The following is a 24,463-nucleotide window of genomic DNA, read 5'->3' on the forward strand; positions in this document are numbered from 1 at the left end:
TGGGGGCGACGAGGACCGGCGGCGATTTCAGGTATCTCTTCAAGTCCTGGAATGCCGCTTCCGCCTCGGGAGTCCAATTGATTGGACCCTTCTTCTTCATCACCTTGAAGAAAGGCAGAGCTCGCTCGCCCAGCCTTGATATGAAACGCCCAAGCGTCGCAACGCACCCGTTGAGGCGCTGGACGTCTTTGACCTTGCGGGGTGCCTCCATCTTCTTGATCGCCTCGATCTTCCGTGCGTTGGATTCGATTCCCCTGTGAGAGACCAAGAAGCCCAACAAGTGCCTCGAGTCCACACCGAACGTGCACTTCTCGGGGTTAAGCTTGAGCTTGATCCTGCGGAGGTTCTCGAACGTCTCCTGCAGGTCGCCGACGAGAGAGTCCCTATGCCATGACTTGACGACGATATCATCCATGTAGGCCTCGATATTCTGGCCTAGCTGGGGTCCCAGACACTCGCGCAAGCTGCGCTGAAATGTCGAGCCCGCGTTCTTCCACGCGAAAGGCATGCACGTGTAACAGCAGCAGCCAACCGGGGTGATAAACGTTGTTCTCTCCTCGTCTTCGACTGCCATCTTAATCTGATGGTAGCCGGAGAAGGCATCTAGAAAGCACAAAGACTCACAACTTGCTGTAGAATCTACTATTTGATCGATTCGGGGTACAAGGAAGGGGTCCTTAGGGCATGCATGATTAAGATCAGTAAAATCTACACACATGCGCAATTTATTTCCAGCCTTAGGGACTACAACAGGGTTCGCTAACCAAGTGGGGTACAACACTTCCCTGATTGCCCTAGCGTTCTTGAGCTTCTCCACTTCCTATTGGATGATGTCTTTGCGTTCTTGTGCTTGGCAGCGAACCTTCTACTTGATGGGCCACGCATCCGGCCGCACCGCCAGCCGATGCTCGATCACCTCCCTAGGGACTCCGGCAAGATCTGACAGCTCACAAGCGAACACGTCAGAGTTCTCCCAGAGGAAGGCGATGAGGGCGCTTTCCTATTTGTCACCGAGGCTCGCACCGATGGAAACGGTGCGTGCCTCGTTGCCGGCATGCAGGGGCACCTTCTTGACCTTGGTGCCCTCCTCCTTCAGCTTCGTGCCCTTGCTTACGCGTGGGCCGGAGCTGGAGCTGCCCCTGGCATTCTGTCCAGGAGCGGCTCGCGCCTTCTTCTGTGCGGTTTGTTCACCTACAAGTGGATCCTCACTCCCGGCAACATCGTAGTCGCGGGATCCGCCACTGCGGAGGTCTTCACTACCTCGCCCATGCACCAAGCAGCGTCCTTCAGGTCGCACTTGATGGAGAGTACGCCGTACGTTGACAGCATCTTCATCACGCCATAGGCGCAATGGGTTGCCGCCATGAACTTGATCAGCGTTGGCCGACCAATGATCCCGTTGTATGCAAACGGGGTGTGAGAGCCACATCGAAAACAATGTGCTCACTCCGGAACCGAAGGTCACCGGGAGCATGATTCGCCCCATGGGCTGCACCACTCCGGGGTTGATCCCTCGGAACGGGTCGGTGGGCCTCATCTGCTCCAGGGGCAGCTGAAGCTTTTCCACCAGCTTGGCGGACAACAGGTTGAGGTTTGCCCCGCTGTCCACCAGTATTTTGGTCACCGTCACATTGTTTATGATCGGCAACACGACGAGGGGGAGTATCCCTGAACCCAAGGGACGGATCGGGTGATCGTCCGAGTTGAAGGTGATCGGCACATGCGACCACCTCAACGGCTGTTGCGCCTCCACACTGGGGAGGAGGGCGCAGACCTCACGCGTAAGCCGCTTCACGGCAGCGCGAGACGTGAGAGCGTACACTCCCCCGTGAATGCAGGCGACGTCGCGGGGCTCCTGGAAACCGGGCTCGTCGGCGTCGTCGCTGCAGTCATCCTCATGCTGTTTGGCGCGAGGCTTGTCGCGTCCCCGGGGAGGCCGGTCCTTGCCGCCGCGGGCTTGACCGCGACCCCCCCCCCCCGGGTTCTCCTTTGTCGCCGCCGTCCGCACCCCGGCCTGCCCCGCCGCGGGGTTGTTCGGGTAGTCCCGGGAGAGGTGCCCGATGTCCCCGCAGTGGAAGCAAGCCCCGGCAGCGTGGCGCTCCTCGTGGCGCTGCTCGCACTTCTCCTTGATGGTCTGGAGAGTGCGGCAGTCCTGCGCGTCGTGGGTGGCATTGGTGTGGATGGGGCAGCGCACGGCCGCGGCTGGCTTGCTACCCGATGCCCCCCCGACGCCGCCTTCTTGGTGGGCCTTTGGGGAGCCCCCGGCTCTGCGGCAACCACTTGCTTCCCGCCGCGCTTCCGGGAGCCCTTCTTCCCGGAGCCCTCCGGTGGGTTTGCCGCCGCTTTGGCGGCAAGCTCGGGCGCCTGGCGCCCTTCCTCGGCTATCGCGCACTTGTGCACGAGAGCATAGAGGTCCCTTGTTGTCCGGATCCGGTGTGTGTTCAGCTTCTCACGCATCTCCTGGCGGGGGAGGGTTTTCTCCGTGCCCTGAGACGTGGGGTGCATCTCCACGTCCCGGGTTCTGTCCTCGAGCGGGCGGGCTGCCCTCACCTTGTGGCTGCCAGGCCGCGAGCGCGAGGAGTGCGTCCAGCTCCGCACTCCACGCTTCATGCACCGGCGTGCCTTGCGGTGGCTCGTAGCGCACCATGACACATGCGGCTATGATGGCTTCCGCCGGGGTCTGGACGGGCGGCTGCCGATTCTCCGACCGGCTGCCCTCCGCCCTGTCACCCGGTGCCCTCGGATGTGTGGGGATAGACTCCGTTGCACGCGGCGCGCTGTGGTCATGGCGCGGTTGTCGCTGCGCGTCTTCAGCCCGCGAGTGGACTCGCTGGCTGGCGCGGGCGATGTTGTGGTCACTCGCGCGGCTGTCTCCGGTGCTAGGCGCTGCAGGCCCCCTCAGCCGGTTGTCCGCCGACTGTCAAGGAGGCTGAGGTGGTAGCTGCGACTGCTGCTGCCATGGAGGGGACCCTTGGTCCCCTTGTGCTTGCGACGCACGCGCGGCGTCATGGGATTGAGTGCGCATGGCGACGGTGTCGCGCAAGTCGACCCGAGGCTCGTCTGCCCTCTTGGGCGGCATAGCGAGCTAGTCGTTGAAGATGTCGTAGACGATGAAGCCGGTGTTGAAGACGATGACGCCGACGGTGACCCGAAGCTTTCTGCACGCCCCCCTACCTGGTACGCCAGATGTCGGGGCACGGGTCTCCGGCACCGGGGATGCCGAGCACCCCCCCTTTTTGGTTTGGTGGATGGCGAGGTGATCGCTCCGGCGATCGCCAGCGTGGCGGTGGACACGAGGTGTAGACACGAGAGTTTACCCAGGTTCGGGCCACCCGGAGGTGTAATACCCTACGTCCTGCTTGGGAGTTGTATTTCTTAGTATGAGTGTTACAGGTTGCCGGGGAGCTCCCTGGCTTTGCTACTTGTCCCTCTAAGGGCTTGACTACTTGGGTGAATCCTGAACTGAACTGAACCGAATCCTTTGACCGGTGGCATCGATCCTCCTTTTATAGACAAGGGGATACCACAGGTGCCTATGCACGTGGCATGACACGTTTCCCAGACGCGTGTCACAGCCACATGAAGTACAACTTTGCTCATCCATGCTGGACGCCATGCAGCGCACGGTCCACTGTACATGGTAGAAAAAAAATGGTTCGTAGGGTAGTCGCCCTAGCCTTGCTAAGCAAGACTAGGCCTGCTGATAAGACTCCTGTCGGTGCATTAAATGCACTGCGCCCGCCGTCTTGTCCTGTCTTCACTGTTCTTGCAAGCCCCGCCTGCATGCGCGAGCGTGGGTTGCTGGGGTGCCCCTTCCCGGCTAGCGCACCTGCTAGTTGTCGGGAGGCGTTCCTTCAGCTTCCCGGGACCGGGGTTCCCGGGGGCTTCTTGTACTCGGCCCTTAGCTTCACCTTCACCAAGGGTCGTCTCCTCGAGGCAGGCTTCCTGGACTCATCACTTCTCGGGAGGTCTTCCTAACGGGGCTTCGTCATTGGCGACCCACGCGTCCCGTAGCAGTGGGACCCCATGGGCCACTGGTATGATAATGGGCTTCGGCTTTGGTTGCCGCCTAGTGGTTTTCTTCCGCTTCAAGGTCCTGGAAAGATCGGTGTCGGCGATGTGCTTCTCGCCGGCCGACACCGTAGCAGCAGCCGGACCCGACACCGTAGCAGTGGCAGGATCATCCAAGTCGGATGTTCCCGGATCAATGCAGGCATGAATACTTGGGTGATAAGTATTCTGATATCTATAAGAGGAGGTCGGGAGTCATTACCCAAGGCACGACGGGGGCCATGAGAGATCGGCATGTGATCCTCCGAGTCCGGGTCTTCCAAGTTAGCTACCAAGCGCTCGCTTCCGAAGCGCTTATCCGGCGAATGCCCATCCTCACTGCGCTGAAGGGTGAATCTCTGCACAAGAGTATAAGGTTGCGCCGAGATAAGTCATTGTCGGATGGAAGCCGGCATACAATCGTGTCGGATGAAAATTGAAGATGTATACGAATAAAAACTTACCAAGGGTGCACAGTTCTTCCGGCTGAATGGAACCCTGCCCTAGCCCCAGTTCTCGGACAGATTCGTCTTGGCGATCGCTTTAACTCGGCGTCGGACTTCGGATCTGTCTAGCATAATGGTTGAAACCTGGTTCAGGTCAAACCGGCCGCTATGAAAACACATCTTGTGTGTCCGGCGTTGGAGCGGGCAAACCCGCCGAAACACAAATGTCGCCAACAGATCGTCGGCCGTCATCCCGTTCTCCTTGAGCGCCATGATGCCGGCATGAACCTCATTGATCTCCGGAAGAGAGTCCTTGGGGTCATGCTTCCCGTTCTTCTTTTCCTCCGGTGGACCGACTACGAATCTCGGCAGGTTGATTCTGTCGGTGTCGGAGGAGTTCTTGACGTAAAAGAAGCTCTTGAGCCATTTCTTGCAGGACTCAAGACCTTGAATCCCAGGGAAAATGGAACCTCAGCAGGGTATGACGATGGCGGCGCCGCATTGGGTCATGGGCTTAGCGGCGTCGGGATTGTCTTTCTCGGGAAGGACCTGGGGCCGGAACATAAATTATTTTGCCCACAGGTCGACCGAGGGCTAGAGGCCGAGATAACTCTCACAGCATGTGACAAAAGCCGAGAGAGTGAGAATGGTGTTAGCCGGAAGGTGGTGTGGCTGGAGGCCGAAATAGTCTAAGAATTGCCTGGTGGAGTCGCTAACCGGGAGCCCGAACTAGCGTTTGAAATGAGCAACAAAGACGACACACTCACCGGGTTCGGGTGTCGGCATGACCTCGTCGCCGGGGATCCGGCATTCCACCTCCTCCGGGATCCGCCGGGTGCGGCTGAGCCAGCCGATGTCTGTCGGCGACACGTCGGAGCCCTCCCACCCGGCGCGTCCAAGCTAGTGTCCTCTTCGGCGTGCTGAATGGCGGGGTCGACGGTGGCAGCATCGCGGGAAGAAGAGGCCATGGCGAGAAAACAGATCTAGTTTGGGGTCTGGCGAGAAATTGGTGGCGGAAGGCGTAGGTGAGCAAGAGAACGGCGGCGAAGAGGCATGCAAGTGCGCGCGGGAACACAACGGCGAGCTTGGCTGCTGGATGCTAGGAAGAGGGGCAGCAGAAAGCTCCAAGCTAGCAGCAATGGCGGGGCACGAGAGAGCAGAGAAAGAGCTAGGGCTTCGGGGGAAAAATGAAAGGACTTTCACCCCGTCCCCCTATTTATAACCGGGGCGCACTCATGGGGCGTGGATCTTCCGCGCCCATGATCCCCGTAGCCAATGGTAAAACCATGCACGATCGTGGGGGCATTTAACCCCATAAACGGCGCACGCGTGCGATTACTGCGCGACGTGGCGTAGTAAATCCCGCCGAATCCGGGGAGATAAGGCTTCGCGTGGAAACCGAAATTCCCCCTCTTAATGGCCTGCCGGTTTTCCTGTCTGATGGGACGACACACTCGCCTCAAAAGGCGTGCCGGCAGTACTTCTGGTCTTATCTTCCCGTTCTTAAAGTAGAGCGCAAAGTATGAGCGACAGGTGGCATTAATGTTGGCAGAAACGGATCTTCTATTGCCGGACGCGACGAAGAAAGAGATCTCGGCTCAAAGCTAAAAATATCGCGCCGACTAAAAATGTCGAAGTTGCCAGATGTCGGCTAAAAAATCTCGGGGCCATTTTGGCATTTCTCTTGGTTCAGCCCTACTGCACTTAGGGTCGCCTAAGTCTTGGGAAACTGTCGTGACCCGACATCTTTTCCTACCGGACCGCAACAGCTTCGGGGACTAGTGTCAGGGGGGTGACCCCGGGTAGGGTCATGACGACACATGTTAGCCGAGATAAGGAGAGCAAAGCCGGCACAGGCGAGTACGCCGGCATCCTTAAGCCGAATTAATAACAAGCCGGCATACCAAGGGTATGGCGGCATATCTATCTTCTCTTATGTGATTGCAGGATAAGCACAAGCAATCTAAGCTCAGCCAATGCCGAGATGCGTCAACGGTCTTATCCTGAGCACATGGCGCAAAGTAAAGCAGCGCCCCCTTTATGATGGAAAAGCAGTCGTTGCTCACGTCGCGGTGCCAGGCGACTGCACAGTGACGCGCCGAAGAAGGACCGATGATGAAGGCCGGGGCGTGGCTACAGTGCGCGCCGCCTGGCGCTACGAAAAGTAAAGCTGCTTTGTCCCCTGCCGTGCAACCCAGAGGGAACCGTGGGGTGTACCCGGCGGGCCCCGTAGAAGATAGGGTTTCCTTTTGGTCCACATGTCAGTGTGACATCGGCAGCCTATAAATAGAAGCACCACCCCTCCTGGGAGAGTCGCTCCTCACTTAGTCATCTAGGGTTTTCCCCTTCTTCTTCTTCCTCCTCAAGAAACAGCTCAAGGAGCACCATTGTAGCCCTCGGCATCTCGAGTAATACAACAAATCAGGAGTATGAGTTTTACCTCATCTAGAGGGCTCCGAACCTGGGTAAAACAGCGTGTGTTCTTGTGTTGAGCGTGGTTCTAATCACGTCCTCCCTCCTCCGGTTCCTCCTTCGTCCATCGACCCCATCATAAGCCATCCTATGGCATCTGCCGTGTCACCACCACGACAATACGGATGTACACATGCGTCTGCCCAGAAGATCGAGGAAGATTTTCAGACCAATAGAAGCACGTACATGGTAAAAAAAAAGGTCGATTGCATCTACTAAATTGTAAGTTGATTCTTTTCTAGAAATGACAATTTATTTATGCAGAGCTATTGCATGTTCTACTTCTTTCGTCCCATATTAAGTGTCGAAATATTACATTTATCTAGACTTTTTTTAGTATAGATACATTCATATTTGGACAAATTTGAGACACTTAATATGGGACGGAAGGAGTATATCACAGTGTTTTGGGTTAGAGATTACTATGTCAGAGATTGGCTTGTCATAGGGGTAGGGTGTACGTGTGCGTGTTCATATGGGTGAGTGTACGCGCGTGTTATGACCTTCTTCGTTTGTCCGTGGTTTTCTAAAAAAAAGAAAAACATACGGTATTTGATCCACCACACGAAAACTCCAACTATCAAATATTACTATCTTCACAACAAACCCTTGACAAACAAAAAGGAAAGGCTATACATCCTGTTTAGGGACTTGCCCTGATGATATATGTCTCATAGCAAGGTTAGTTTTTTTTACTCCAAAGAAGGCGTACAGATATGCATACTAACCTTTTTCACACAAATGACCAGTGACTGAATTTAATTCCTTCTACTAAAATTTTCGTGTACAAACAATTACCTAACTGATTGTCTCAGGTTCCAAATTTAATTTTTTACATGTATCTATCTATTATACTCGCTATAAATAATCCAATTCACTTATTTCCGGACGGATGAATATTTAAAATCAAAATGCCGGCGTCTATCAAGCTTCTTTCGAGGCACTATGTCAAGCTTCTAATTGATAATCAAAATTCTGTGATAGTTGAAGAACTTTTTTACTCACATATTGGGAAACAAACATTGTCAAGAACAGTTTGAAAAAATTGCAATTGTATCCACCAAGTCCATGACAAAGAAACAAGAAGCAAAGTCTCACGACGATATGGATAAAATAATTTACATTTGAGCCTAGCCCACTTGGTTGCAGAGTGGATGTAACACAGGGAGTACCGTTGGGGCTTTCTTTATAGTTTTTTCTTAAAAATGAATCTAAGTACACCGAAATTTCGGAGTGCTTTTGTTTATATGGTTGTATCATATATATGTTCAAATTTGTGGATAAAAAGTCATACCAGAAAGTTCCTTTTTATCAGTTTGTAACAGTAGAACTATCGTGGTAGAGTTAAGGTCACGGTTAGCTTAACCAAATCACCCGTTATAAAAAAAGTACCCACCCATTATAAAATAGTACTCATATAGCAAGCAATTAGTGCCAGACGAAAAGAGGGAGACCGGGTGACTTCATTGAGGTAGAGTCTCGGTGGCTGGTGGTTAGTCAGTTACAAATCTGCTTGCACAAGGGAGAATGGTGATACATTTTGGCAAAAAAACATGATGTTGTGGACATATTGGTCAAACATTGGAATACTTTGACAACTAATAGGCTAAATAATTATTATTTTTCAAGATTTTAAAACTCAGACCACCGATATTTTTACAAAGGTTTGATTGGCTGTGTCAAATCATATGGATAGGTTTCTCAAATGCACTTTAGGAATATACCAACTTTACCTTTTTATAACAATATTGTAGTCCCTTCTTTCCAAATTACGAGGCATCATCATATCTCTTGATTTAACTATGATCGAGTCATCAATTGGACAATTAAATATAGGAGTTATTGACCATAAAAATTATACCATTGGATACCTACTTTTGAATCAATGGTCTGCCATATAACCGATATTATTTTATTTGTCAAATTGAATATTGAAATGCGTAGGTGTTTTATGGTTTGGAAACGAGATAGTAGCACAAACAGGGTGTCTATGTTTTCAGAACACTTTGGACTCATTCGGTTTGAAGGATTCTGAAAGGATTTTTACAGGACTTCAACACTTAGGACTTCTTTTTCATTTGTGTAGCATTCGTTTCATAAGAATAGAGATGCTAGATTCGTAAGGATTGTGTTCAAATTGGCTAATTCCTATGAATACTAAGTATTAGGTGAGACCTCATTGAAAAATCTTAAGGATTGAAATGTATGGTGACATTACAGTCCATTACTTTTCTATTTCTATGATTTCCAAATCCCGTGAACTTCCTAATAAGCCTTTTGTGTCGGTATAGTTTTATTATGTACTCCCTCCGTTTCTAAATACTTGTCGTTGTTTTAGTGCAAGCCTCCGTTCTTAAATACTTGTCGCTGTTTTAATGCAAACTTGCACTAAAACAGCGACAAGTATTTAGGAACGGAGGGAGTATCTCACATTGAAGATAAATCTCGAATTGCATGGATGTTTTCCTAAACGTGGACTAAAAGATTATGTATTTAACAAACAATTTTAGTCCATGCCCTCGCATTTGCGAGGGCCACGGTGCTAGTGAGAGAAATAGCAAGATTGCACAAGCGTATTTATAGAGTTAGAAGTGGGAAAAGAGAAAGTCATCGAGCCGTCTAAGTAAAATGGGACAAATGATCTAAACAAATTAACATGGGGCAAATGATCAATTACTCAACTAATGTGGGACATATGATCCCCCCCACCCCCCACCTCGATTTATCCTACCATTGTGATAGCAAAGACAAATTTGTTAAGAATAAATTAGCATGTGATCAATTAGTCTAACCATGTATTAATTAAGGCTGATGATTAGCAACCGACGCCTCTTTATTTTTCTCACGTTTTCTCCCCGCTTGACGCCAATGCATGCACAAGCATCTCTTACAATTGTATATATACAACACCATGAGAACACCGAATCAATCACAGATTTCATTCTCAGATCATTTTACTCTCAGCGTGTTACCAATACGTAGTTCTACGACATCACAGAGAAAGAAACAGAAGAGGAGGACAAGAACACCACCAAGAGGACAACATGACCGGGAAAGTGTTCGATGAACTCTCCCTCGACGGTCGTAACTATCCAACAAAGAAAGATACACGTGCAAACATCAGGCCAAGACAAACGCCACAGCGAAGCGCGGTAGCCCATCTAGTTGCTGATGAAGCAAGACACATTGCTCCAGGAGAGCACCTGTGCAATTTGAGAAGCAAGAAATAGAGTTCGTGCCTCCCCTTGGAGATCACTAAGATGTCCTATTACTTGAAGCCTCAAACGTCTGAGGATAAGCACTGCGACAATGGAGTAAAATTCCAGTGCCTGAAGGCAGTGTCAAGTGTCAACATACTAACTGAAACTGCTCTTCAACTCTGAACAAGAAAATGTTCGAAAATATGGATTACAAGATTTACGACAGACATACACAAGGACATGAGAACGTGCACCATGCCACAACACAGCTGGCCGAATCTACATAACAAACTTATTCAGAAAAAGAAAAAACCGGCACCCATACTGACAAGACGTTATACTTGTTAAGCAACTGGAAACAAAGCATGTCCACTAGGACATGTATAATTCGAGCTTGCTGGCAACAGAAAACATAGATAAAAGATAATCATCACGAAGATTACATCGCTTTATTATGATTCTTCATTTGGCCGGTGTGGTATCATTCAGTACTTGGATAACTCCCTGTACCTTCAGATACGCTTCATCTTCTTCATAACTTTCTGTTGCATAACGTCGACGCGACTCAAGAAAGCGCATCTCCAGTGCTTCCAGAAAAATAATGCACCAAACCATATCCAGAAACCAAACACTGTTCTTGCAATCACTGAGTAGTACATCCACATGGTTTCGAGTTCATCATGATGGTCCTTTACCCCATCCAATGTAGATATCGTGGGACTTGAATGGTTTGTGCACGAAATGTTCACCAAAGAGCCACAAAGTCTAAGATTATTGCCATAAATCGAGGGATCATCCAGTGTCCGGAGTTGATTGCCTGTTGGTATTTGTCCAGATAGAAGGTTGTTGGAGAGGTTAAGAGTGCTCAGGAACATCAAGTTTGATATACTTGGAGGAATAGGACCAGATAGTTTGTTCCAAGAGAGGTCAAGGGATTCTAGCATCTTTAAATTGCCAATTTCTTTGGGGATACTACGAGATAGATAATTTCTTGACATGTTTAGTAACTGGATGCCTTTAAGATTTGTCAACTCTGAAGGGATCTCACCGGATAGAGAATTGCCAGAGAGATCAATACCAGTAACGAAGGGACTTCCACGAAAGATGCGCTCCCGTCCCTTCCAAAATATGTCCATGCTGTCAGGGTCTGAAAATTCAAAGCCGACAGCTACTTTGCTGGATCTTATAATCGGCTGCATAATTGATGTCTGCCTCATCAAGGAAAAGCGGGCGAAGCTTTCTGGAATGGAACCAACAAACTTATTTTCAGCTAGATCAAGAAGTTGGAGATCAGAGAGTTGTGAAAGCTGCCAAGGAATATTTCCACTGAACATATTTGATCGCAGTGCAAGAATCCTCAAATAGGATTGCTTTCCCCTATCCACGGAGGAATTACACCAGAAATGTTATTGTTCGCCAGATCAAAAATAACAAGGCTTTTGAAATTCTTCAACACTGCTGGAAAGCAACCTGTGAAGTTGTTGTTTGACAGGTGCAGCGACCTTAGTGAAGAGTTGCTGTAAGTTGAGGTTGGAACTTTCCGAGCAAAAGCATTGCTCGACAGATCCAAAAATTGTAAATCTTTCAAATTCCAGAAGCAACCAGGAAGCTCTCCAAACAACTTATTGTTTGATAGATCCAAAACTTTTAGAACTGTTAATCGACAAAATGCAGACATTGATTCTCCCGAGAAGCTGCTATTGTAGGTATTGTTTGCTCGCTTGACAACTGGCAACTGCATGCTGTCGTGATTAGGAATGATACCCGTAAACTTGTTGGCAGACATGGAGACAACAACAAGATTTACTAGCGAGGAGATGGTTGCAGGAAGCTCGCCCTCAAGATGGTTGTTCCCGATGTCAAGGCATGCCAAAGATGTTGCATTACCGATATGTGGTGTCATAATTCCAGTAAGGTGGTTACTGGACAAGTCCAATGTTATCAAGGTTGGCAAGCTTCCCATCTCCACAGGGATCGAACCAGTAAAGTTGTTGGTGGAGAGGCTGAGAAACTCTATCTCCTTCCACTTGCTGACCTGTGATGGGATGCTTCCAGTTAACAAGTTGGTTGACACATCAAAATATTGGAGGTGGGTACAGTTTGTAAACATCTCTTGCGGAATGGTACCACTGATTCTGTTGTTACTTATGTTAAAATAACGTAATTCTTGCACCCTCGCAAAAGATGGCGGCGAGCTTCCAAATAACTGATTCTCTGACAGGTTCATGTACTCAAGGCTAGTAAGATTCCCGAGCTCAGGCGGAAGCGTAGAAACCAAATCAGCATCACATATGTCGAGCAACTCAAGCAACTGAAGCTGCCCGAGAGAGGCTGGGATCGGCCCACCAAGTGAGTTGTTGCACAGTGTAAGCGATCGCAGTCCAGTTTGTTAGATTCTAGAAGTTGTCTAGGTGTAGATCAAATCAGTAGATTGGCTTTGCCGTGAATAATCTTGGGATTCGGGTAAGGTGATTGAGAGAGAGGGAGAGGAGTACCTTCTCCTTGACGAAGCCGGCGTGGACGATATCGTGACGGCGAGGGAGATCGATGGCCGGTGTCGGGTGAAGCAGTGGCGGGGCTTCCCATCGCTATCTGCGCCTTTCCTCTAGATCGGGTTAGGTGTGTCGGTGGGGTGGCGGCGACGCAGAGGAACCTCGTAGTGCGTGCCCCGGCCCCCACCTCTTTATATAGCGCAGCGCGACAGGGGGGCGTCAACCATATTGGGTTGGGCGCCCCCGTCAGGGCACGTCAGATCTAGGCCCGGTGGGCTGTTGGGCCCACACGGCAGGAGATCACTCTAACATTCTTCCCCTTGATCTCAACTTTTCTTTTGACCGTATATTTTTTACTTTACTCGTTTCACCACCGATTAGTATGTAGAGCATATTTCATCGTCTCAACTCAATTGCCGATAGAATCAGACAGCTACGACATACCTTTCCATGTTGAAACAAATTCCGTTCTTTTCAGGTCATTCTTTATCCAGAAATCATAGGCTTTCCCTTAAACCCAAGCCGGCTAAGTGTTCCTTGAACACACTAGGTGGTAGGCCTTTCGTAAGCGGATCCGCAAGCATATCCTTTGTCTTTATATGCTCGAGACTTATAGTGTGATCCTGCATTTTATCTTTCACAACATAATACTTTATCTCTATTGGTTTGGTAGCATTACTCGACTTGTTGTTGTGAGTATAAAACATCGCGGGCTAATTGTCGTAGTACATCTTTACTGGTTTGTCGATACAATTCACTACTTTCAAGTCGGGTATAAATTTCTTTAACCATATCGCCTGCCCCGTGGCCTCATAAGATGCTATAAGTTCTGCATACATCGTGGATGATGCAACTATTGACTGTTTGGAGCTTCTCCACGAAATAGCCCCGCCTGCGAGAGTGAATACATACCCAGACATGGATTTTCTATCATCTCTGTCTCTCTCAAAGTCTACATCTGAATACCCTTTTATCTCTAGGGAATCAGATATTTTATATGTTAGCATGAGCCCTTTTGTGAGTTGCGCATAACGCAATGCTTTCTTTACCATTTTCCAATGCTCTAGCCCTGGATTTTCTTGATATCTACCGAATACCCCGGTGATAAAAGCTAAGTCAGGGCGACTGCACACTTGTGCATACTGTAGGCTTCCAACGGCCGAAGCATATGGAACCGCTTTCAATTGATCGATCTCATATTGACTTTTGGGACATTGAAATTTCCCAAAACTGTCGCCCTTGACTATAGGAGCAGGTGTGGCATTGCTCGCGTGCATATTGTATTTCTTTAGAATCTTTTCTAAATATGCCTTTTGCGATAGTCCTAGAACCCCATTTTTCCTATCTCGGTGAATTTCTATGCCCAAGACATATGACGCTTCATCAAGATCTTTCATATCAAAATTTGAAAACAAATTTTTTTTTGTTTCTAGTAGTAGACTGACATCATTGCTAGCAAGCAGGATATCATCCACATACAGAATTAGGAAAATGTATTCCCACTTTTGAACTTTGCATAAACGCAGTTGTCCTCAACATTTTCTTTAAACCCAAATTTCTTAATTGTTTCATTAAACTTTAAATACCACTGTCTAGACGCTTGCTTTAATACATAAATGGATTTCTTTAGGCGGCAACCCATGTTTTCCTTGTCTTCCATGATAAAACCCTTGGGTTGTTTCATGTAGACATTTTCTTCTAAATCCCCGTTTAGAAATGCCGTCTTTACATCCATCTGATGTAGCTCTAAGTCAAAGTGTGCCACCAGTGCCATTACTATTCTGAAGGAATCTTTGCATGAGACTGGTGAAAATGTCTCATTGTAATCTATTCCTTCTCTTTGTGTAAATCCTTTTGCCACGAGTCGTGCTTTGTATTTTTATATATTCCCTCTAGAGTCATATATGGTTTGTAGACCCATTTACAGCCTACCGTTTTGGCTCATTTATGAATTTCCTCTAAGTCCCAAATTTCGTTGAACTCATCGATCTCATCTCATCTTCCATGGCCTCCAGCCACTTCGATGAGTGAGAACTACTCATGAGTTTTTCATATGAAGTGGGATCATTCTCCATATGAACTCTTTCTGTATTATAAACTTTATAATTTTTTGGAATGGCTGACTTTTTAACACTTTGAGACCTTCTAGGGGCCTCAATTTCTGGCACGTTCTGTGTCTCTACATGTGGCGCATGTTCAGGCTGCTGCACCTCCCTTTCATGTGCAGCAATGGGTTGAGTCGGCTCCTGACGGACAGGTTCCGGACCTTCACTCATTGTTGCCATGTGTGGAGTTGCAACAGGTGTCGGCACCACAATCTCAGGAATTGTCGGTGCGACAACAACACGTAGTAAAAAGAATGGCTCCTGAGTCATCGGATTAGGTGCATGCACCCTCTTCTCCTCAAGATCAACTTTCCGAGCTACTGTGCTCCCCCTCATCATTTCGTCCTCTAAGAAGACGGTGTGTTCTCGTTTCCACAAACTTTGTTTATCTGTCTGGACAGTAGAAACGAAAACCTTTTGGTCTTTCAGGGTAGCCAATGAAATGGCAACTTACTGTCTTGGTATTCAACTTTGCAATATTTGGGTTAAACACTTTGGCCTTAGCTGGGCTCCCCTACACCTGCAGGTGTTGTATAGAGGGCACCTTCCTGTCCACAGCTCATACGGTGTTTTGGGCACCGACTTGCTTGGCACTCTATTGAGAATGTGAATGGCGGTTTTTAATGCCTCCATCCACAATCCCAATGGTAATGTGCAATAACTCATCATACTGCGCACCATATCCATAAGGGTACGGTCACGCCTTTCAGCTACTCCATCTTGCTGAGGCTCGCCCGGCATTAAATACTGGGCAACTATTCCAGTCTCCTGTAGGAACCTTGCAAAAGGTCCGGGGACTTGGCCATATGGAGTGTGCCGACCGTAGTACTCCCCCCCCCCACCCCACACGGTCGGATCTTACTATCTTTATCTTTTTATCATGCTGATTTTCAACTTCAGCTTTGAATATTTTAAATTTATCCAATGCTTCTGACCTTTCTTTTATTGGATAAATGTAACCATAACGGGAGTAGTCGTCTATGAATGTTATGAACGAATGATAACCATCCACACTTTTCACAGGAAATGGTTCACAAATGTCAGTGTGAATAATTTCGAGTGTGCTGGTGCTACGTATTGCACCCTTTTTTTTATTTGTTTTACATACTTTTCTTTAATGCAATCTACGCATTGCTCTATTTTAGAGAACTCTAATGGAGGAAGAATTTCTGTTTTAATAAGTTTTTCCATTCTCCCCCTCAAAATATGGCATAAACGACAGTGCCATAATTTCGATGATTCATTAGTCATCTTTCTTTTCTTTGTACTTTCTCCGACGCGGCAACATGTTCATTCACTTTACACACAGAATGTACTTTTTCACATATGGATAATAAATAAAGCTCATTCTGAAGGAAGGCAACACCCACACAATCATTATTAAACCATATGGCACACTTGCCATGTCCAAAATGACATTCATAGTCAACTTTGTCCAAACGTGATACACTAATCAAGTTTCTGTGTAATGAAGGAAAATAAAACACATCTCTAAGCAGAATCGTGAATCCATCGGGAAGCTCCAAGGAGATGTCGCCGACAGCTTCTGCGTCCGCTTGGACTCCATTTGCAACTTCAATGCATCTTTCGTTTCTTCGCGTAGTCCGCATCGGAAGGAATCCCTGTAAAGAATTTGCAACACGAACAGTTGCACCAGAGGCAATCCACCAAGTAGATTTCGAAAACTGTGTATACAGGGATTCATATACAAAAGAAATGGAGTTTATACCATTCTTTGCCATGATTGACTTTAGCCATTCCGGACAATTTTTCTTGTAATGCCCGGTCTTCTTGCAGTGGAGACATATATCTTTCTCCACTGGAAGAGTCTTTTGCTGTTGTTGATGTTGCATGGGAGCTTTACCATGTGGCTTTGAAGGAGAACTTTGATTGCCTTGAGCGAAGTTCTTTTTCTTATTATCCCTCACATAGTTCAGGAAACCACCATATGAGGATTTGATTATGTCCTCCTCTTGCACACACATGACTAGTCTTTTCAATATCCCACCACTCTGGTTGCATATTGTAGTTGACAAAAGTGTCAAACTCTTTTGGCAATGAAGTCATAACCAGGTGAACAAGCATTGCAGGCTTAATCTCTAGATCAGCATCCATCGGCTTCAACTTAGAAGCCATGTTGCTCATCCTGAGGATATGCACTCTTATGCCATGTCCTCTTCCTGTGTGCTTTTCTGTCAATATACTCCCCTACGGAAGCACACACTGCAATTGAGCCCACAATAGCGTGCTCAATTGTGTTCTTTATGAAAGCCATGCACTTTTTATTGGCGGTGAGCCACTTTTTGTTCTCGAAGGTGTATGACATCTCTAATGGAGCATACTCCCTCTTCTTTTTCTCCCAAGCATCATCATCATCTTTTGCATCCCTGACTGGCTCTGTAGGTTTTGGTGGCTGTGGAGTGTCAACCACCCAGTCCACCTCGGCACAAACAAAAGCCAGGTCAACTTTCTTTCTCCACTCAGTGTAGTTGTCACCCCTGAGGGTTGGTACGTCCTTGAGGCATCTCATCAAGTAGTACCCTCCTGACACCACAATGACGTGGGAAGATAACAACAATTGCATGCATTAATCCAACGTTGGTCAAAATTAATTCATACAACTATTTGTGCAATTTAATCTATATCACCGTTGGGCAGAAAATAAAATTAAATGCACACTTTAACCATTAATCATGATCATGCTATTAATGACGTTGGTCAAGAAAAAATAACAGGATCACAATTAACATAAAAACACTTTTAATCATATTCTTTGCATATTTAAACAACACTTTTAAACTATTTGCAGCGGAAACTATGAACCAAAATCATATCTTTCTACTTTTCAAAAGCATCATTTTGCATTTTACTATTTCCTAAAACAAACATCTCGTTGGTTCAGTTTGAATAGGATAAAAAAATTATACCAAATACAGCAAAACTGAACATATACATTAAATAGATGCTCCTGTGATACAACAAAGTACTTTTGAGCCCAAAAACGCGCCTGGCCCATGGCCTGTCGCGCGCTCACACTCTTCTCTGGCCCGAGGCCAGCCTGTTCTTTCGCCCGGCCTGCGGCCTCATCTCGCACACGCGACCTGTACAGCCCACATTCGCGCCCGCGGCCCACCACTAGCTCGCGGCCCAACAGCCAGCCAGGGTTGCGCGTCCTTTTCGCCCAGCACAAAACGTCCGGCCGAAAACCCTAGCCAGTCTTCTCCCGCCTCTGTTTCTTCTCTGGCGACGGCAGGAGAGTCGGCTGGAGCCGCTTTCTCCGGGGGTGGCGAGCCGCGCCACCGGCTCTCCTCTCCCCCACCTCCTCCTGTTCTCTGTTACCTTCCCGGCGGAGACCACCGACGCGGAAGATTTTCGCGGCGGCGTCCTTGGCCTCTTGCCGGCGCACGCGTGCACCCGAAGGTGCGCGCGTCACCGTCAAGCGGTCAACGGCGCCGCCCTTTTCCCGGCGAGTGGGCGTGGCGACGGCGACCGGCGGCGCCACCCACTTTTCTGTCTCAGGTAAGTTCTCCACTGTTAGGGTTAGGGTTTGTACTTTTTTGCTTTTCTTCTTTCTCTTTTCCTTTCCTTTTCTACCCTACCGGATCTACATGCCTAGTAGGCTCTGGTACCATTGTTAGATTCTAGAAGTTGTCTAGGTGTAGATCAAATCAGTAGATTGGCTTTGCTGTGAATAATCTTGGGATTCGGGTAAGGGGATTGAGAGAGAGGGAGAGGAGTACCTTCTCCTTGACTGGACGTAGCCGGCGTGGACGACATCGTGACGGCGAGGGAGATTGATGGCCGGCGTCGGGTGACACAGTGGCGGGGCTTCCCGTCGCTATCTGCGCCTTTCCTCTAGATCGGGTTAGGTGTGTCGGTGGGGTGACGGCGACGCAGAGGAACCTTGTAGTGTATGCCCTGGCCCCCACCTATTTATATAGCGCAGCGCGACAGGGGCCCGCAACCATATTGGGTTGGGGGCCCCCGATCAGGGCGCGTCAGATCTAGACCCGGTGGGCCCTTGGGCCCACACGGCAGGAGATCACTCTAACACAGTTATCTTCCCTAGCTCCTCTGGGATTCCTCCAGTGAGATTATTTCCTTCGAGATATAATACCTCAAGCTTTTGGAGCCTTGAGAGTGAGCGAGGTATCGAGCCAGAGAATCCATTAGCGGAAAGATCTAGATACCTCAACCTCGGTACAATCTCCGGCAATGAATCTGGTAACGGCCCCAAGAAAGTGTTACCCGATAAATCCAGTGACCTCACTCTCGCACAAGTGCAGTTGAGGATGTACTGTGGGAATGTACCATTGAGATCATTATGATATAGAAATAAGAACTTCAAATTGGGCATAGGTGTGAACTTGGCGTATTCGGGGATGGTCAAGTGGTTATTTCCCAAATTTAACCCAACAATGCTTGTGAGGTGGCTGAGTTGGTAGGGGATGGCACCAACAAGATTGTTGCTTCTCAAGTTCAGAAAAGTGAGCGTGTGCAACAGGGATATATTTGCTGGGATGTTTCCAACAAGATTGTTGTTGCCAAGATTGATACTGATGAGGTTCCGGAAAGCTTCTGAATAGAAGGCGTCGAGCGTACCACTGAGACCAGCGTAGGGAAGCTTGAGCCTGGTAACATGCCCAGCAGCGTCGCAGGTTACGCCAGACCATGAGCATGTGGAGTTGGCCATTGACCACGAGGACACCGACTTGGCGCCAATCAAGGTGGACCTCCATCGGAGAAGTGCTTCCGCTTCCGAGTCAATCGCCTTGGCCGTGCACATTAGCAGGAAAATTGAGATGTGGAGGAGTATGTGCAGCGCCATTCGTGATACTAGGATGAGGCAAGCTGCAGCAAAGGTGCTGAACGGATTAGTAGAAACCTATCTATGTCCCATTGGGACTAGCCGGGGTCAATGCAAGACTTCAACTAAAAAAAAAATGCAATATAGAACGGTGAGATCGTGCTGGGACCAAGTGGCATCCGGCCAGAAAGACTGAAGATCACTTGGGGTCATCCTAGGGTGAACAGCAGCTGTTAAACACGTAGCCTCAGTGCGTGCATAAATATGTTTAGAAGTAGTACGGAGTACTATTTGTTAGGCTCGGCCGCACTGCCGACACCGTCCTGTGGTCATCAGGATGTGGGCGTCTTCTTTAGAGGTTAGCACGTAATTACCATAGCCCTGTCGCTATTAGGGAGAGAGAAGTATTAGAATTCGAAATAGGTCTAGCTAGGGTGGCGGCATGAGCCACAAAAAACGGATCTGCTCCCTGGAGTTGTCACTCCCTCTCCTTCCTCCACCTTGCTGCCTCCTGAGGCTGTGGCCGGGCAAAGCCAGCCGCCGCCGGTGAGGCGGGCAGCGGGGAGCGCACCCGACCCGTCTCGGATCTAGACGGTGGCGACGGTGCATCGATGCGGCATATCTCGCAATCTGACACGGTGGCGCAACACGTCGCTTCGTCCTGACTGTTGGTATCTAGGCGCGGTGCTTTGTCGTCCTGCCCCTTCCTCTGCACCAGCCTGATCTACACGTTTGGGAAGGCACGGCTGCCGGTGAAAACCAAGCCGACCTCGGTCATGACGGAAGATATGATGGCGGCGCCCTTGCGTTGTTACCTTGTCTAAGGCATCGTTCTTGCAGGTCTCGCCCCCTCGCTCGGGCTGCTCCGGGGGAAACCCCATATCTGAATCTTCTCGGATCGGACGATGACGACGCTCAGCGTCATTTCTCCCTCTTGAGGGAATCGTCTTGGAGCAGGTGTTGTCTCGGAGGGTCAAGAGGTGGAGCAGCATGGCATCTTTCGCATTGACGGCATCGGGTCTCGGCAGCATGCTGCAGTAGGGTCTCGATGGCAGACGTGTGATGATGGACGCGTGCAGGGCGGTGGCGTTGTCTGGCGTCATGGTGACGTCGATGGGAGCCCTGGCAAAGTCAATGCTTTGATCCGTGTCCTGAAGATGGGTCGGCGGAAGATGACGGCAGCTGATTCTGGAGCGTGAGCATGCGGTGCGCGCCGAGGATCTGCTGGACCGGTTGTGCCCTGGTGCGGCCTTCGGATTTAGGTGATGTGTGCGCATTGGTGTGTGATCAGGGCATGTGACCCGATCATTGTCACTCCCTTCATCAAGCTTGTAGTTGTCGCGACTATTATTGTGAGAGAGGTGGCTTTTGGTTGATCAATGTATTCATTTTGTCAGGTTTGTTGAATAATATAATAAAAAAGGTTGTGTGCACCTGACAAGGGCGGAAGGTGTAGGGACCTGACCGAGGATGGCAATGGGGCGGGTTTGGACGGGCGAAGCATATCCATATCCATATCCACATCCATCTCTAAATCCACTTCCATCCACGAAAGCATCCGTGGAGTGAAAACAATATCCATATCCATATCTACCAGGTATCTGGGTATCCATGGAGCTCCATGGAGCAACAATAATGTCTTAAACAACAACATATAGGCCTCACAAATTTCTCATCAGGCAATAGCATTACATACACAAGAAGTCTCACACAATCAAGAAAATAAGTCTTATTACAACACAACAAAGTTGATAGGTGAATATAGAAAAGATGGCATATTTCTTTTGAGTGGCCAGGAGAAGTATTTATATGACTCATGTAGCTAAATAATGGACCCACATGTTAATAGTTTATTTATTTTATTAAATATCGGGTATAAATGGATATCCATGGATTAAATGTGATATCCGTACACGTTTAAGGAGTCAGCGAGTATACATGAAACGCGAACCGGCTCCGTACCCACAGACCGGACATGGATGGATATCCAATCTTGAGACCTGACCCGATTCCCACGCCCGTACCTGCGTGGGCGGAGCCAGGAAAAATTAGTTGGAGCAACTTGAATTCAGGTTACTGTTATCCAGATCATTTCAGTTTTTTATCCAGATTCGGCAAGCCCACAAGAAGCGTTGATTCTTATCACGTGCTAGTACTAGCCAAACCTGAGGAAAGAAAACGTGCCCGTGAACTAGCAGCCTCGATTCCTACTTTCCTAGGCATCCACGCATGCATGGTCCGTTGACTCGACCGAAGAAAAAGATCGCAGGTCTTTATGCAGTTGGGCATTGCTGCCATCTGCAGGGCCCAATTAACCGTCCGCCCTTGTCAGGTGCATTCGTCCAATGCAGTAGGCGGTATAGCCTTTCCGCCTTTCAGGCCGGCTGGATGTTTGCATGCGCAGTTCACATGGCTGAAAGCAAAACGTGACGTCTTCCATATCTTCCGGCGACCAATTCTGACATTACTTTCGAGAGGGGGTCATTTTTGTCGATTGCGCTGGCCAGAGGGCTAAACTAGCGAAAAATTCATTTGTTTTCAACCGCGGCTTCATCGATAGACGAATTCAGAACGGAAAGCCTATTCCATTCACCCATCTCACACAATACGGACGGTTTATCATCGACCTTCGATCTGCCGACTAAGCCAATGGCGAATTTGGGTGTAAAACGAACTACGCCGGGCACGTGAGCAAAGTACCAACCTGTTCTGTGTTATGAACGCAACAACGAAGAACGAAAAAAAAATAACAGCACAAGGACACACGCATTTAACGTGGAAAACCCTCTCTCAAACAACGAGAGGGAAAACCACGGACGTCAGCCAGCGAAACTTCACTATATGGGGAGTGTTTACACAACACTGGGGAGATTCTACAAAAGCAACTCGTCCCCAAAACGGCGGCCACAAGGGCTATATATAACAGGAAGATTAGGTCAAAACAGATCCGTATCGGGGACCCCGAAAGTTCCGGATTTGCGTCGGAAGTTCCGGACCCCCGAAAGTTCCGGGACAAACTCCGCAGTTTTCACGCGAAGTTCCAGTAGCGTCACGGAGGTGAGGCGGAGGTTGGGCGGAAGTTCCGCCCCACCGGAAGTACACCGGAAGTTCCGGTCCTGGGAAACACCTCCTTGAGAATTTGGATCACAACTTCAACAAACTCCACCTTGAGACAAATTTCTTCTTATAGCAAATTCCTCCTTGTAGCATAAACAGCAACAATTTCTGAAACAACAAAGAAAACACTTGTGTAACAATGTCGCGAACAAAATGGTACTTGACATCAATGTGTTTGGTTCTCTCGTGGAGCATCTGATCCTTAGTAAGGTAAATGACACTTTGACTGTCACAAAACAGGTTAATGCAAGAAACATTTTAATAAAGCTCAGCATATAAACTCTTCAACCAAACAGATTCTTTGCAAGTTTCAGCAATAGCCATATAGTCTGCTTCGGTTGTAGATTGAGCAACAACTGGTTGCAGTGTTGCCTTCCAATTCACAGCACATCCACCTACCGTGAACACATATCCTGTGAGAGATCTCCTCTTATCCAAGTCGGCAGCAAAATCTGAATCCACATAGCCAATTAGTCCCTCATCAGTCTTGCCAAACTTTAAACAAGCATTGGATGTGCCACGGAGGTACCTGAAAATCCACTGAACAGCTTTCCAATGTTCTTTCCCGGGATTAGCCATGTAATGACTGACCAAACTCATAGCATATGATAAATCAGAACGTGAACAAACCATGGCGTACATCAAGGAACCAACAACACTAGAATAGGAAACTCGCGACATATACTCAAATTCTTCATCAGATGTAGGACATTGCAACGCTGACAATTTAAAATGAGAAGCAATAAGAGTATTAACACACTTTGCATCATGCATATTAAAACGGTGAAGTACTTTCTCAATTTAACTTTGCTAACTAAGAAATAGCAATCTAGATTTTCTGTCCCTTTTAATTTCCATACCTAGGATTTTCTTAGCAGCACCAACATCGTTCATCTCAAATTCAGTGCCTTCAAAGTAGTGATTACTTTCATGCTCTTGGCAGCAATTAACATATCATCAACATATAACAGCAAGTATACAGGTGATCCATCAACAAATTTAATGTAGACACAACTGTCATACTGAGATCTACTAAAGCCACGTGAGATCATAAATGAATCAAACATTTTATACCACTATCTAGGAGATTGCTTCAAACCATAAATGGATTTTTTCAACTTGCAAACAAACTTCTCTTTACCAGGAACTATGAACCCTTCAGGCTGGTCCATGTATATTTCCTCCTCAAGCTCTCCATGCAAAAATACAGTCTTCACATCTAACTGCTCAACCTCAAGATCATGCATAGCAACAATACCAAAGAAAGTACGGATGGAATTATGCTTCACCACTGGAGAGAACACATATTTCTAATCAGTACCTGGTATTTGACTGAAACCTTTTGCCACTAACCTTGCCTTAAACCTTATAGGCTCATTAGGAGACAAACCCTCCTTTCTCTTGAAGATTCACTTGCAACGAATGGCCTTCTTTTGTTTAGGTAAGGGCACAACATCCCATGTGCCATTCTTCTCAAGAGATTGCATCTCCTTTTGCATGGCAGACAACCACTTCACACGGTCGCCGGAAATAACAGCTTCATTATATGTGGCTGGTTCACTATCATACTCCACCTGTTCTGCACAACTCAAAGCATAATAAACAAGATCACACTCTTCAATCAAACGTGGACGAGGACCTTTATTCCTCTTTGGACGGTCAGCTGCAATAGACCGTTTGTGTTGCTGCAAAACAGGTGACGAGGGTGGAACAATATCATCATTATTGTCATCATTGTTCCCATCATCATTACCATGATCAACCTGAGCAACAT

The 24,463-nt window shown here is 48.1% G+C and overlaps 1 protein-coding gene and 1 pseudogene across 1 annotated transcript; both read right to left on the bottom strand.

Annotated features, from left to right (window-relative positions):
* Nucleotides 1-10,316: 10,316 nt before the first annotated feature.
* LOC100827226 lies at nt 10,317-20,404 on the bottom strand (annotated as a pseudogene).
* LOC112270219 lies at nt 16,438-18,840 on the bottom strand. Its single transcript, XM_024458143.1, has 2 exons — nt 18,506-18,840; nt 16,438-17,309 (listed from the first exon to the last, which is right to left on the bottom strand). The coding sequence occupies exons 1-2, from the start codon at nt 18,540-18,542 to the stop codon at nt 16,891-16,893; spliced, it is 456 nt and encodes a 151-aa protein (XP_024313911.1). The 5' UTR covers nt 18,543-18,840; the 3' UTR covers nt 16,438-16,890.
* Nucleotides 20,405-24,463: the final 4,059 nt, after the last annotated feature.

Source organism: Brachypodium distachyon, chromosome 1 (assembly GCF_000005505.3).
Source record: "Brachypodium distachyon strain Bd21 chromosome 1, Brachypodium_distachyon_v3.0, whole genome shotgun sequence".
Classification (NCBI taxonomy): domain Eukaryota; kingdom Viridiplantae; phylum Streptophyta; class Magnoliopsida; order Poales; family Poaceae; genus Brachypodium; species Brachypodium distachyon.